General features: G+C 44.4%; 1 protein-coding gene across 14 annotated transcripts in view; it reads right to left on the bottom strand.

Moving 5' to 3' along the window:
* The window catches only part of LOC135386105 (signal transducer and activator of transcription 5B-like), a 73,636-nt gene that overhangs the window by 34,484 nt on the left and 25,269 nt on the right, over positions 1-13,883 (bottom strand). For 12 of the 14 annotated variants that reach the window (XR_010420599.1, XR_010420600.1, XM_064615841.1 and 9 more), the window contains one exon: positions 514-789. Coding sequence is in view for 12 of the 14 variants with exons in the window: in XM_064615841.1 (XP_064471911.1) it covers positions 514-789 (276 nt within the window). In the remaining 2 variants the exon portion in view is untranslated. Of the gene's footprint in view, positions 1-513; positions 790-8,160; positions 8,298-8,432; positions 8,616-13,883 lie in introns of those variants that run through there. The other 2 variants (XM_064615835.1, XM_064615838.1) reach the window with 2 other exon arrangements.

Genomic DNA, 13,883 nt, shown 5'->3' with positions numbered 1-13,883 from the left:
TGTATGACAAAATCACGTGAATCTCTCATTTTTTTTACTGGAAGTACGTGTGAATGCAGTTCTGAGTAACGCTTTTGATCTCTTTATTTCCAGTATGAAAAGACCCGCGGGGCTTTGGACGAAAAGGCCTCAGCCTCGATGACTTAACTGATCAGCATTGAGTTGCTCATCTAACTCATTCAACATTTGCAGGTTGCTACTTCTGGGGTGGAATGCCGACAACATACTAATGCTAGCAGCATGCTACATATCGAAAAGGGCGTTCTTTAGTTATTAATGTCAAACATGTTACACGTCATGTCGACGGACATTTTCACAATAACTGCGTGACTTTTGAGAAGCACAAAAAAAATAGTTCCACAAGAAAAAAAAAACTACTACAGTATGACGTTAATTTTTGGTACTGTGCCAAAAATGTAAAACGAAGTAATTTTAACCTTTACAAAGCAAACACTTTATAGATTGTTTGTAACATCTGGGAAATATCTACACTGTGCATAAAATAAACTGTACCTTAAATGAGTTGACTGCTTCAAGAAGTTTGAGCCTCATCACAAAGTTCTCCTCAGAGTTGGCCTTTTTCTGAAGCTCTTCAAGCAGGGTGGCCAACACCTGTGGTGCATACAGGTCCAACGAGGGGGACTCAGTGTCCATATCCACCCAGGGTTTCTCTTCAATCCATGGGGCCAGAGCACAGCGTACTTCAATGGGGAAGTGTTCTCCATAGATGAGCTGGCACTGACGCAACTGCTCACGAGGGAGCTCCTGCAACCGCGCCCAGAGCGCCATCTACGTGTAAACGAGGAGGAAATGCATTGCAGTCATTAAGTTGGACACGCTTTCTACAACACTGCGACCCCACGTAACAAATTATATTTAGGGAGTTACTTTTTCGGGTTAAATGCCTTTCTCAGATTCGGGGGGTAAAAATCGGGCGCTATTTTTAAACCTGTACTTCGGGGAGAAATCGGGCGATAATTGTGCCTTCGAGTGTTTTCGGGTGTTTTTGTTTCTCCTCTTGTCTATTAAGTCCTTTCCTAATCTCTCTTTTTTTTTTTTTTTTTCGGGTTCGTGACCTTCCAGCGGTAATCCCCGAAGGCATAGACAGTGTTGACACACATGGGTGTATTGCTGGGAACGTAAGTGACCCATTCTTACATGTGTTACACGTGGCGACCTTTGTTAGTCTTCAGTGGAAACGTCACTTGAGGATTTCATAGTGACTGGAATTCGGGGAGAAATCGGGTTGAACCCGAATTGGTCGGAGGTCACTTCGGGGGGGAATAACCGGGCGGAATCGGGTTTAACCCGAAAAAGTCACTCCCTAATTATATTGTATCATGAGTGCTGAAATGATACATTGACTCAATAGAGTTCTCGGGTGCCACAGCTTCAGTAGCCCGAGCCTAGAAAGCCTACAGCATTAAAGGTGACACTTTGACACTTGTAGCTGATTGCATCACACATCCTTTGCACTGCAAGTGGGAACGTCGAGTCAAAAGTGTTATTTCTCCACATGCCATAGGCGGTGAATACAGGAATCTTTGAACAGAGTGTTGTTTTGACTTAAGATGTTAGAAGACGGATAGCCTCAATAGTTCCTACTGGTTCTCATGGGCAGAGTTCGAGGTAACTCGTTACAAGTAACTCATTACTGTAACTAAATTCTTTTTTGGTAACTTGTGACTTAACTCGGTACCTTTGAGCCGCGGTAACTTTCAGAGGAACTCGTTCCTTTCTCAGGTAACTTCGCCAAAGTAACTTAAGTTCAAAGTTACTTTTAATTCGCTTTTCACTCACGTCCACATATTTTCTTGCTTTCTTTCCGGTTCCTTCCATGAAACGTGATATTAAATCAATGACAGTATTCTATTCAGGAAGTAAGAACCGCTGCCATTGAAAAGAAGCTGAACCATTGTGCGCCCACAGGGAGTAAGATGCAAAGCGTTCGAATAGACCTCTATCAGAGAAACGTCATCATCACGTTGGTAGACAGACTGAAACCGAAACAAATCGGAAGGAGACGGCTGGGGTCCATGGACGGGCACTTGTTCTCTACCTCCCATTGAAAGAAAAGTAGGACCAAAGAAAGCGTCCCTTTCAGGAACCATCGTAATCCCCTCAAGACCATGGTTTTCGGGGGCGACTTGTTCGCCTTTAGCTTCGAGCGTAGTTCTACTCTACCAAATTTGTGGCGCTGGCGAACACTATGACGTCATTTGTTTACAAACAGGGAGAGGTCTATTGTTGGACATAAACGAAAACCATCTAGGCGTGTTGCTCTCCTCCGCAGGCAATTCAAGGTCTAACTCAACTGCTCACGCACGCTGCACTTGCTTAATGCTATTTTGTGCCAGAAGTAACTTGGAGGTAACTCGTTCTTTTTTTAAGTAACTCGAGTTACATTTTAGGCTGAAGCTAGGTTTCAGTTAGAGTTTAGGCTTCGTTATTAACTTAGTTACATTTTTCACACGGTAACTTATCTCGTAACGAGTTCTCTTTGATGGGGAACTTCTCAATCTATGCTCATGAGCAGTGTTGCGGATTTAAATCTGGGGATTTGATTTAAATCCGGATTTAAATCCATCAAAGGGCTCGTGGATTTGATTTGGGATTTGATTTACGGGGAAAATATGTCGAGGATTTGGATTTGGATTGAATCACATTTTTGACAGATGATTTGGATTGAATCACAATTTTGGCAGATGATTTGGATTTGGATTGCGGTGTTCAGAAAAACATGAATTGATTTAAATCCAATTTGACTCGTTAAGTCCACAACACTGCTCATGAGCATGTGACCCCTTCCACAGTTGATGTCTGCTACAGGTTCACTGTCACGATATCACTGCGGCTTCAGTTTCAGTATTCAAGCTTCTCAGCTTCTATGCAACTATTATTCTCTCTGCCGTGAGTTTGGATTAATTAATTGAAGCAGGGGGATTAATTGGAGTCCACTAATCTAGTCCTAGTAGGACAGATAATAAAACAGAATTTGGTTCTTGCGTGGCATTGTGACAGAAACATTATGTAAGCTCAATGAAGTAGCCAGAAAAATATTTTGTGAGGGGTTCTAAGGACTTTACATGGGGGAGGACAATTTCCCCCTCGTTTCCCTCTCCCAATGCTCTACCAAAGGTACGACTGGGGGTAGTTGAGCCCCTGAACCCCCATGATTACGCCACTGAGGAAGTTATTTCTGTGCACATGAAATACACTGCTACAGACTATCAACAAATGTCCAGGTGACAAGATCAAAGTGACAAACATACTGCCATATTTTCACTCTGAGCACAAATCTTACCATAGTCGCCTTTTCAACATAATACCAATCATCAACGTTAAAATAAAGTTGTTTTTGATTGCAGCACGCCATAACCTACATGTGGCATAGTTACGGCCACCTAACTTACGGTCTCATGAGTTATCGGACCCTGTAGAAGAACAGTGTCTGAAGTTCACCTTTCAGCATGTTTGGTACACACCACTTTCAATTACAGTAATGATATACGTCCAATGCACATTGTATACAATTATTATAGTGGTGGATCTTACAAGCAACACAGAGACAGTCACGTGTTTGCTGCGATATTATTGCAAGTTTGGGTTTCCAACACCACTCTTTGTTGAATTTGACAAAAGACTATCAGAAGTCCTGGGATCAGATCTTGCTGCTCAGCTATTTCGCCCTGCATAAAATTTGCTTGTCATGAGGAACAGCAAAACTCCACTTGCCAAATGGCCGGCTTGTGGCTGCTATATACGGATAGCTTAGTCACTTACTTCCACTAGTGTAGTTATTTTTCTGTATTGCTGTAACTAGGACAGGTGAAAGATATCTAACCAATGCTCACAGTGGCATTAAAATAGCTAAGGTGGCTCCCTAAAATATTGCATAATGTTCCCATTTGGATGGAGCATATACCTTTCTTGTATATTTGGTGGTTACATATAACTTGTAACATAAACAAAATGCTTTTATGGTTGTGAGATGTAACTAATGCTGCTTAGAAATGACAGCGGAATAAGGGTACATACACCACACTTAATATGAGAACGGAAAGCAAGCGACAGCATTCAATCTGTCACAAAATGAACTCATTCATTTCAAAATGTTCTGGTGTTCTGTGAAATCCCCACCTACCTTATCACTGATTCGGTCACAGTTCGTATCCAGCAATATCTAACGCATAAGAAGTGCATCAGCATGTGATGCTCACATAAAGTCGCGCACACGTTGACAGGTTAGCAAGAAACGCACGCGATGCTACTTGGAACGAAACAATATGAAGACTGAAAGTCTTCTAAACAGCGGCACTTCAAGGAAGACACATTCTGGTTAGCCTTGCATCATCACCAACAGATGCAGAAAGGTATGAACTGCACACTCGTGCGAATACAGCTTCATTTCCCTGGAAACTGCTGTCTCTTATCAGAAAAGAAGGAAACTCCACCTTCCTTCCCAGGCGCCAAGACGGTTTGTTACGTCCTACGGGCCTACGCTTAAGTGCCTCACAAGCAGGTATATGCCTTGCCTGTCAGAAAGTGACATTGCCTAACATAGCAGATGATGCACGAAGCCCAAGTGGCCAGATAATGATCCCAACGGCATGTGACCTTCACAGGAGCCCACATCGACCATTTTTAATATCGTGATAGGCTAACACTATTATTCAAGTAAAGACGCAGGAGAATCTGTGTACAATCCTGCTTCTTGCTCAGCAATGCCAAATATTCGCATGTTATTCACATGTGCACATATTTGTTTTGCTTGGACAGCATATTAATGGGCAACATGCGACAGAGCCACCAATATTGGTTATTGCTTAGCGTATCATTAAGTGAAAGACTGCTGCATTAGGTAGAGAGGGTCACCCTTCCCGGTCTCGCAGGTGTTGGCTGGTAACCTTAGGTGCAAGGCAGCCTCGACATAAAAAGGAAACTAACTGCCCCAACCACGTGTTAGGGAATGGCTTTCCCTGCTGAGCTCTCAGCTGCTGGAACCCGCAAAAGCGGAGCTGTTCGGATAAACCCGAATTCAGGGTGCCTACCAAATTTAACCTTCGAATTCCCTGACTTTTCCAGGTTTTCACTGACTATCTCCACTCCCTGACCAAAAACAAGGAAACTTGGTGCCCACTGCTATGTTTTGATACAAATACCTCATAAAACAGATCATTGATTGAGTATTAGCGAGGCTGCCCTACTTTTCTGCCGCCGAGCTTATCGTATTGGCAAACTGCTACCCGCGGGAAAGCTGGTGCAGTGTGGGCGCTCAACCACTTATCGCCACTCATGATTCACTGCTGCATCGTCACGGCACTTGTCTGCGATTTTCCCCAGACTTCAGCTGCTCTTTGGTAAATTCCCTGACAATTCCCAGTTTTCTTGGTGGGTGGACACCCTGCAAATCGCTTGAAATTTACCAAATTTACCAGCATGTGTTTTTTGGATTTTTTGCAATAAATCCACAACCCCGGAACCGTAGTTATACGCTGGGTTGTGGGCCATCAGAGTTTTTTTTCTTTTTTTTTTTTTCATATTCGGAAGGGTGCTTATTATATTGCGAAAATTCTGAGCTTTTCCTTGTTTATTTTTACCCCTGAGCTAATATTGCAAATTCGGAGAAAAAGTGCCTGCTATTAAACGACACATTCACAAAAAGAACGAGAAGCTGCCACGCGCAAACGTTTATGCGACAGGAAGACAACACCATCTGTATCTCGATCAGCTGCCGACGTACACATCTCCAAATCCAGATATTCTTTGAATATATTCGCAAGGCAGCTTCCGCTTCCATCCCATCTTGTGGTCTGCGTTGCAACAACTAGCCGCCCTTTTGAGAGGACAACTTGCATGTTATCTGTGCTCCCTTTGTCTGCTGTGAGGAGGAGGGGATGCATGATTTATAGAGAGAGGTGAATGCTAGGCCTGTGCCTTTTCCAAGTAGACCTGGGAAATGACCTCAAAATGTCATCATGCTGAGCAGAGTCACTAACCAGGGTACTCTATTCAGTGACTCCAATATCAAGGTGCTTCTAGGTGCACTGTTAAGTGAAAGACCACTGCACAGTGGGCTTGGATCAAGAGTGCCACCATTCCTTGTCAATTGGTCGGGCAGCCCGCTATGCTATACAATCTCGACACAAAAGGAAACTAACACTTTCAACTGATCACCAGGGCATGACTTTTTTTTACCGCTTTTGGTTACTGGATCCCCAGAAGCTCAGCTTTTCGGACTAATCTGAATTTTGAAATTTTACTTGCGGATGTTTTTCAGATTTTTTTAGTACTAGGTATTAGTAATAGTAGTTTAGTATGTATTTTAGAAAAGACTTCCCCAATTCATCGGTGAATATTGAGAGGAAGAGGTCTAAAACAGTGCCAGCGTTTTACAGGATGGCTGGGTGTTGGTGCTGTAATTGCACTAGATATTTGGCCTGCTTCTGCTCGGACAAATGTGCTGGTGAGGGGGATATTCGTTTCATTGTTTGTTTTAGGTTTTCGGAGTTTCTTCGTTCCCTTATTGGCTAAAATTATCAAATTGTTGGATGTGAATGTCGAGAGTGTATGCCTCTGCATCCGTGAGACCGATGCTGCTTACGCCATCCTGGATTGCAGCACGTTGCGAGCGACATTGTGTGTTTTTTTTAAATTCTGTGTTAGCGCTGTGAAGCAGCTGTTGCTATGAGTGGCGTACAGATGTGGATAGATGGAGGACAGCAGGAAGGCACGGGGGACAGTGGGGATGGGGTTAGTATGTGTCCTGGGACAACTTCAGGGGGCGACTGTGCCGATATTCGTCTGGAAAGACTGACGGAAAGCCCAGAGAATACCTCAGGCAGCACAGCCTGTGCGGGATTCTAACCCTCCCAGCGCGGAAAGTTATCCTATCTACTATGCCACGCAAGCTGGTTTGTTATTTTAGTATTTCAAGAAATGTACGTGATGTGGCACTATAGGGTGAAGTCCACTGTACTCGTTCTGGGGCTTAAGCTGCTGTGTTGTGCGCCAAGTGATTGGTATATATCCGTAGAATGTGTAGGTCTCCCGGCACGATCTCTCCAATACTTTACGCATCATCGCATTATGCATTCATTTCTAAGTGGACCTCAAATCTACACAAATAAACTCGATTGAAAGGGGCCTTAATAGATGTTACCTTATCTACCTTTTATTTCCTTCCTGCCCAGCACCTAAAGCAATGTAAGTGAGTGCAAATTTCTTTTGAGGTCACTTCAATGAAAAACACTGATAATCCCAAGAAGCTTTGGTGCGAAGGGGCATGCTCTAATAGTGGCCAGGAAGGTTTCAAATGCCTCCAAGTGGACATGCAAATAGCATGGTGCATCAACGAGGGAATATGTTTTTCGTGGTCAATTACCAGACAATGAATATGATTGTGAATTGCAGCATCAGTTGCTCCTTCGACAGGAGATGTGCTTTTCCACCTACACCATATCATCATTGTATGCACTGTTACCCAGGCCTTTACAGCCTGTTCAAGAGCACCTCAAAAATAAATAAATTGAAATCATGTAAATAACGCCAGTGTGATTGACTATGTCTGTAAGACTATACTTGATAACTGCACACAGCTATCGCTACCCCAATATCAAAATATCAATGATGAGCTACATGTTAGGATGTTGACAAAGTCAAAAATCATCCTGGTGTTTCCATTTTGTCACAAAACTCCTTCTGTTTTGGTGAAAACTAGCCCAGCAGCGTAATTCATCTGTGAATGTGCGTTTAATGTGCTTCCATACTTTGGTGCTTGGGGTTGTCAGGGAACGAACAGTGACGTATGATATAAAAACAAGCATCCTTGGATGGACAATGCAATCGCTGGCCTGTTACACCGCGAATCGTTCAAACGGTGGACAGCACCCATGAAAGCCTTCCGACAAGCTGGCAATGACCCACTGACCAAGTTGAACATGTCAAGCACCAGGTAATTATCGAGAATAAGGTTGTCGTTCGAGAGCACCGCACCCCCTTGACTACTTCGGAAGCGTACCGGTAACAGATGCGTGCTGTCTGTAACACTCTCAGTCTACTCGTATAAAACGTACTGAAAGGGTCCACCACTATCCTCATTGTGACGCACTTCATATGTTATGCGTGATCGCCCGGCTCAACACTGATCAACAGGCTTACCGAGAGTAGGTTTTCACTGAATGGTATGCGTCCCCGCGCGTGATGGAATTTGGGGAACAGATGCAGTTTGTTTGAGTGACAATAACTGATATGGTCTGCGCAGAATCAGAGCTGCTTTCTGTGTTCGTTCACGCCATAGTGATTTTATGACGAACACTGAGTATGGAAGACAAAAACGGTACCACGCTCTTTTGCAGCCATCAGGAAACAGTCTGCCGAGCCCTTGTGAAAGGGTTAAGAACAGGGTGCACTTGTTGGGAACGTAAGCTCACCTTGGCACGGTCCGATTACAGTGAACAGAAGAAACGATAGTTCGCGCGGAACTCTCACGAAATACTCGTTCAGATCACGGGGTTATTGACGCGTTACGGACGTAATGAAACTTTTAACACCACCACATCACAATTCACGCGAAAACTCGCCATTTACGGCGCAGCGTCACGTGACCGTACCGTTGTGCCGGCTTCAGCGCCATCCGGCGAACTCAAAACCAATTACCGTTTTCTAGTTTGCCACATGGACGGTAGGAGAAAGAAAAAAAAAGCTCTTTCTCTAGGTTCTGGTTTCGTTCTCCGACGTCGATTGGTTTGAAGTGGGGGACACAAACACAAGCGAACAAAACACGATAAAAAAACACTGCTCTCCATTGGTCGTGCCGAGCGTCCCATGTTTGCGTGACGCCTGTGCGAGACACGTCATTGAGCACTTCTTGGCTAGCTCTAACGGCGCCTGTAATTCGATGCTGGACTAATGGACGAACTCTGATAGGACACCTCTCTATCATCATCACTTTCTCATCCCTTCCACAAGCGCGATGGGGCAGTGTACCGCCATAACGGCGGAGAATGACCCACCACATCATCATCCCATTTATGTGTGTGTGTGTATAATTCGATGTTTGCGTGGTTCGTGTATTTTCTTCGTTTGTTCCGCTTCCGTAAATCCGTTATGCGTCCTAGTCACTGACCTACCGTCGGCAACCTTTCTTTCGGAGCGCAAAAAAAAAAAACGAATTTATTTGTTCATTCGTCTAATTACACAACGGTTAGAAAGCAAGTACGCACCGCGCATTTATTTCACGAAAGCGAAGTATCCAACAGCTGTTCCTGAACTTCGTAGAATGTGGCGCCAGCCGTTTCTTGGAGCGGCACATGTGGGATTTCCAGGTACATGTGCAATATATGCTGATCCGCCTTGAAGGAGTTGCGACAGAATCAAAACCCCGGGAGTACAAAAAAATTTGCGCTGGATGGCGTTGAGCGCGATACGCTCTGCAGGATTTGTCGTCCAATGTGTCCCAGATCATTTTTGTTACCTTACACTCTAAAAACAGAACTTCACCGCATAGCACGCTGTGCACCAACCATTGGCACGAATGATAGGGTTCTCTCTTCTGATTCGAAGAGAGAGAGTGGCGTACGCCTTTTTTCGGGAATTTGGCTATATGAAAATTGCCACAAAAAGGCGTACGCCCCCCTCTGTCTTCTAATTACAAGCGATAACCCTATCACTCGTGGCAATGGTTGGCGCGCACAGCGTGTTATGCGGTGAAGTTCTGTTTTTAGAGTGTATGAGGAGGTGACATTCGTACCCGCAACCCGCGGCGTGTGATGCGGGTGTACCTGCACTGCGAACGCGGTAGTCCGGGCCTGCCCGCATCACACCCGCACGATGCTTCCCCCGATTGGAGTTTGATAGCTATGACGTCTTCATATATTATTTTTTATGTTTTTTTTAAACAGATATCAGAATTTTAAGTTGGATGGGTTGTAATACTGCGCGCATGTTTCGAAGAACCACGCCAAGTGGTTCGAGTATTTGTTGATGGATTATTCTGGAAATCTGGAACCCATGTCAGGTACATATTTGCAAGAACAACTGGAGAGAATGCGGAATAAGTCTGCGCGTTTTGTTTATAATGCATATGACATTAACATTAGCATAACGGCATTAGAGCTAGAAAACTGTATTGCACGCCATCGCAACAGCTGTTTCGCAACAGACCGCCATATTTAAAACGCGCCCTTTTCGTCTCTGGCCGTGTTCATCACCAATTTAAATTGCATGTTGCGTTCGGTACTTGGTACAGCTTGGGACAAAACTTTAGGGAACACTGGGCGGACATACACTACGGAACACCGTAGCGGACATATACTGAGAGGTGACTAAAATATAGCCGTTCACCCGTTTCTTATTCGATCACTTCCTCATATCTATAGCAGGGGTCGCCTCAATGAAGAATACACCAGCGCCGTGCTCCGTAAACTTTCGTCGCAAGTTGTGCTACGGAATATTTCCTGAATTCGCCGTTACAGTGTTGTGTACGTGACTGGAATAATCTGCCGTCCTACATTGCCCGTGTTACTAACAATGTCATCCGACCGTGTGAGAATGAATTTTTGTTTGACCCCCCCCCCCCCCCAGATCGATATGTAACGCCTTATAAGCATTTCAGTTAATGAAATGAAATGAAAGTGGAGCATTTCATCTAGCTCTACATAGTGACCTCCGCCATTATAAATCCTAGTCCTACAGCTGGCTAACCTTTTCAGTGACTTTCATCGTTAATTTCTTAGGCATTGAGGCTTTGTATCTATTTGTCCTTTCTATATGTGTTCCAGCCTCAGAACATCAATTGTCTCATGTTCATCTGATGCCGCTTGCGTCGATCCCGTCGTATGATTGTGTGTACGAGTGAGAAAAAATGTAAGAGTGAAAGGGGGGATGAGTGAGAGAGAGTGGTTAACTGTCCTTTCCGTTGACGCGCCCTTGGAAGTCGCTGGGGATGTGTGTTAGCTTAGCTCAATTGGTAGAGCCCTGGACCGGTAATCCAGAAGATGTAGGTTCGTGTCCTACCGTTGGCTAACCTTTTCAGTGACTTCCATCTTTCATTATAAATCCACCACTCGTCGCTACACTCTTAAAAATGAACTTCACCGCATAGCACGCTCCTAGCCAACCATCACCTCGAATGATATCGTTATCTGCCCTGATTTGTTGGAAACGGGAGGCGTACGCCTTTTCTGTGACACTACTGCTGTTCATAATTGTCACAGAAAAGGCGTACGCCTTCCGTTTTCAACAAATCAGGGCAGATAACGGTATCATTCGAGGTGATGGTTGGCTAGTTGCGTGCTATGCGGTGAAGTTCATTTTTAAGAGTGTATGGTGAAGGCCACCTATGTTTCCGCATACACGGCCATAACATAACTTTTTTATATATAGTATATTTGTTGTTTTATTGAGTGCAAACCATACATGTCATTTCACGGAGAGAGGTTCCGTAGTTAAAACTAGTGCGGGGACCTCAAGTTATTGACCAGAGAGAAAGTGCTGCAAAGCAACTCAATATCAAAGCAAATTGGCAAATAAGCAGCTAAGAGCACTTATATGATTTTACTTGAATATATTTACGAGTCATCGTACTAAAAATGATCTAGCACAGAAAACAAGCAAGGATCACAGTGAATTAACGATCTCGTGAATTACATGGTATGAATGTGACTGTGCACAGGGCGAGTTTGAACGAAATGAGCGATGTGGCGTTTCTAAAACGAAGTGGTAATGAATTCCAGTTTGTGCTGTAAACTGTGCTGTAAATCGTAAATCTTTTTTTTAATTTCACGACACCAATTTATCGCGCATCAGGTGCAACCACATACTTGCAGCCACTAAATTTCGCGAAATCTAGATGCTATAACGCTCGCGGCTGATTCCCTCTCTTTGTGACACGCCTTAGATTGACCTTATTAGATTTAATTAATGGTACATTGTACATGTTTGTGGGAAAAGGCAGTTTAAGCGCTTACTAGCAAACAACTGTAGCATTGTCTTCGAAGTCTCAGTCCTTGCTGGAAATTTTCGCGTGCTATTAAAATTCCTATACTTTTCAATCTGCAAGAATTAGGCGCGCGCCAACAATAATGGTTTTACAACAATTTGTAGCGTTCACCGTGCAACACAGGAAACGGAGTCAGACACGCTGTGCGCGTTGAACCGGCCCGCACATGGCCGTCGCTTCAAAAGACGCAGCTCGCGTTATTTGTGCAGCTCTAGAATTGAACAGAAACGACTTGGACTTTTGGTACCCCCAACCTAAAAAAGAAACGAGTTCCTCAAGAAGTTACCGGAACTCAAAAGTAGCGAGCCGAGTTAAAAGTACCAAAAATGTAACTTATTGAGCTACAGTGACGCGTTACCCTCAACACTGCTGCCTATAGCCCTGAGCTGCTCTGTTTCTACAATGCCGTGATAAGTAAATATTTTGTCACCAGGATGTATTCAAATTTTTCCTAGTTTTCCTAAGGTTCGGCTTGCTTTTCATGTCGACGTATGTAACGCATGTCGAACATGACCGCGGGTATATACCCGCCTCTACTTATGCATCTTTGACTTTGGCTTCCTACTGCCGATTTATAGAACTGCCGCTAGGGGCAGCCTATAGCCTCACCTAGCCAGCGCCTAGAGCAGAGCTTTCTGCAAGGAAAGTTGCTGTAGGAAGGTTGTTGTTGTTTTCTGCTAGGAATGTCTGCCGCTTATGTCACGTAGCTCATTCTGAGTTAAGGTGCTTGCTCTTTCCTTATAGCTTTGTTAGTTGGGTGGGAAAACCAACATAATGGTTCCTTTGATGGCAAATGCTTTCGAAGACACGCACGTTTGACAGTGGAATGAGAGAAGTAGGCAAAGAACAGGCCTGGAACAGGAAAAATGAATACAGGCAGTGCGCGATTATGATGGAGTCCATTGCTTGCGTTTTATGCGTCGTCTCACCTTCCACCTACACTGTTAAAACAGATCTTCACCACATCGCACGCTCCTAGCCAACCATCATTCCGAATAATATCATTCTGTGTCCTGATTTGTTCAAAACACGGGGGAGTTGCCTATCTGGGACAAGATAACCTGTCCCAGATAGGCGCCTCCTCCCATTTTCAACAAATCAATCTACAGAATGACATCATTCGGAATGATGGTTGGCTAGGAGCGTGCTATGCGGTGAAGCTCTGCTTTTTGAGTGTACAGTCGTGACGGTGCCCGGAACTGTGAAACCAAAAACGTGAAGCTGTGCACACCGTCACAGGCGCGTCACAAAAAAGGCGTACGCCTCCCGTTTTCAAAAAACCAGAGCAGATAACTATATCATTCCAGATTATGGTTGGCTAAGAGCGTGCTATGCTGTGCAGTTCATTTTTAAGAGTGTATAATACAATGCAGGCCCCCGTTAAAAACCGCGCGCCTCATTGTGTTGCTTGGATAGCATTTCCGCATTATCACCCAATGCACGAACAAGGACCAACTTATCGGCGCTGCACCGTTGCGTACACCCTAAAAACAGAACTTCACCGCATAGCATGCTGCACGCCAACTATTGTCACGAATGATAGTGTTATCGCTGGTGACTGGAAGACAAGGGGGGCGGGGACGTACGCCTTTTCGTGGCAATTTTCATATATCCAAATTGCCACAAAAAGGCGTACGCCTCCCTCTATCTCCCAATCAGAAGCGATAACCCTATAATTCGTTGCAATGGTTAGCGCACAGCGTGCTCTGCGGTGAAGTTCTGTTTCTAGAGTGTACACTCTAGAAATGAACTTCACCTCATAGCACGCCCCTAGCCTACCAAAATCTCGAATGATATCGTTAACTGCCATGATTTGTTGAAAACGGGAGGCGTACGCCTTTTTGTGACAATTATGAACAGCATGAGTGTCACAAAAAAGGCG

Source organism: Ornithodoros turicata, chromosome 2, assembly GCF_037126465.1.
Source record: "Ornithodoros turicata isolate Travis chromosome 2, ASM3712646v1, whole genome shotgun sequence".
Lineage (NCBI taxonomy): Eukaryota > Metazoa > Arthropoda > Arachnida > Ixodida > Argasidae > Ornithodoros > Ornithodoros turicata.
The sequence above is the reverse complement of the archived record's forward strand: the minus strand, read 5'-3'. Positions and strand labels throughout refer to the sequence as shown.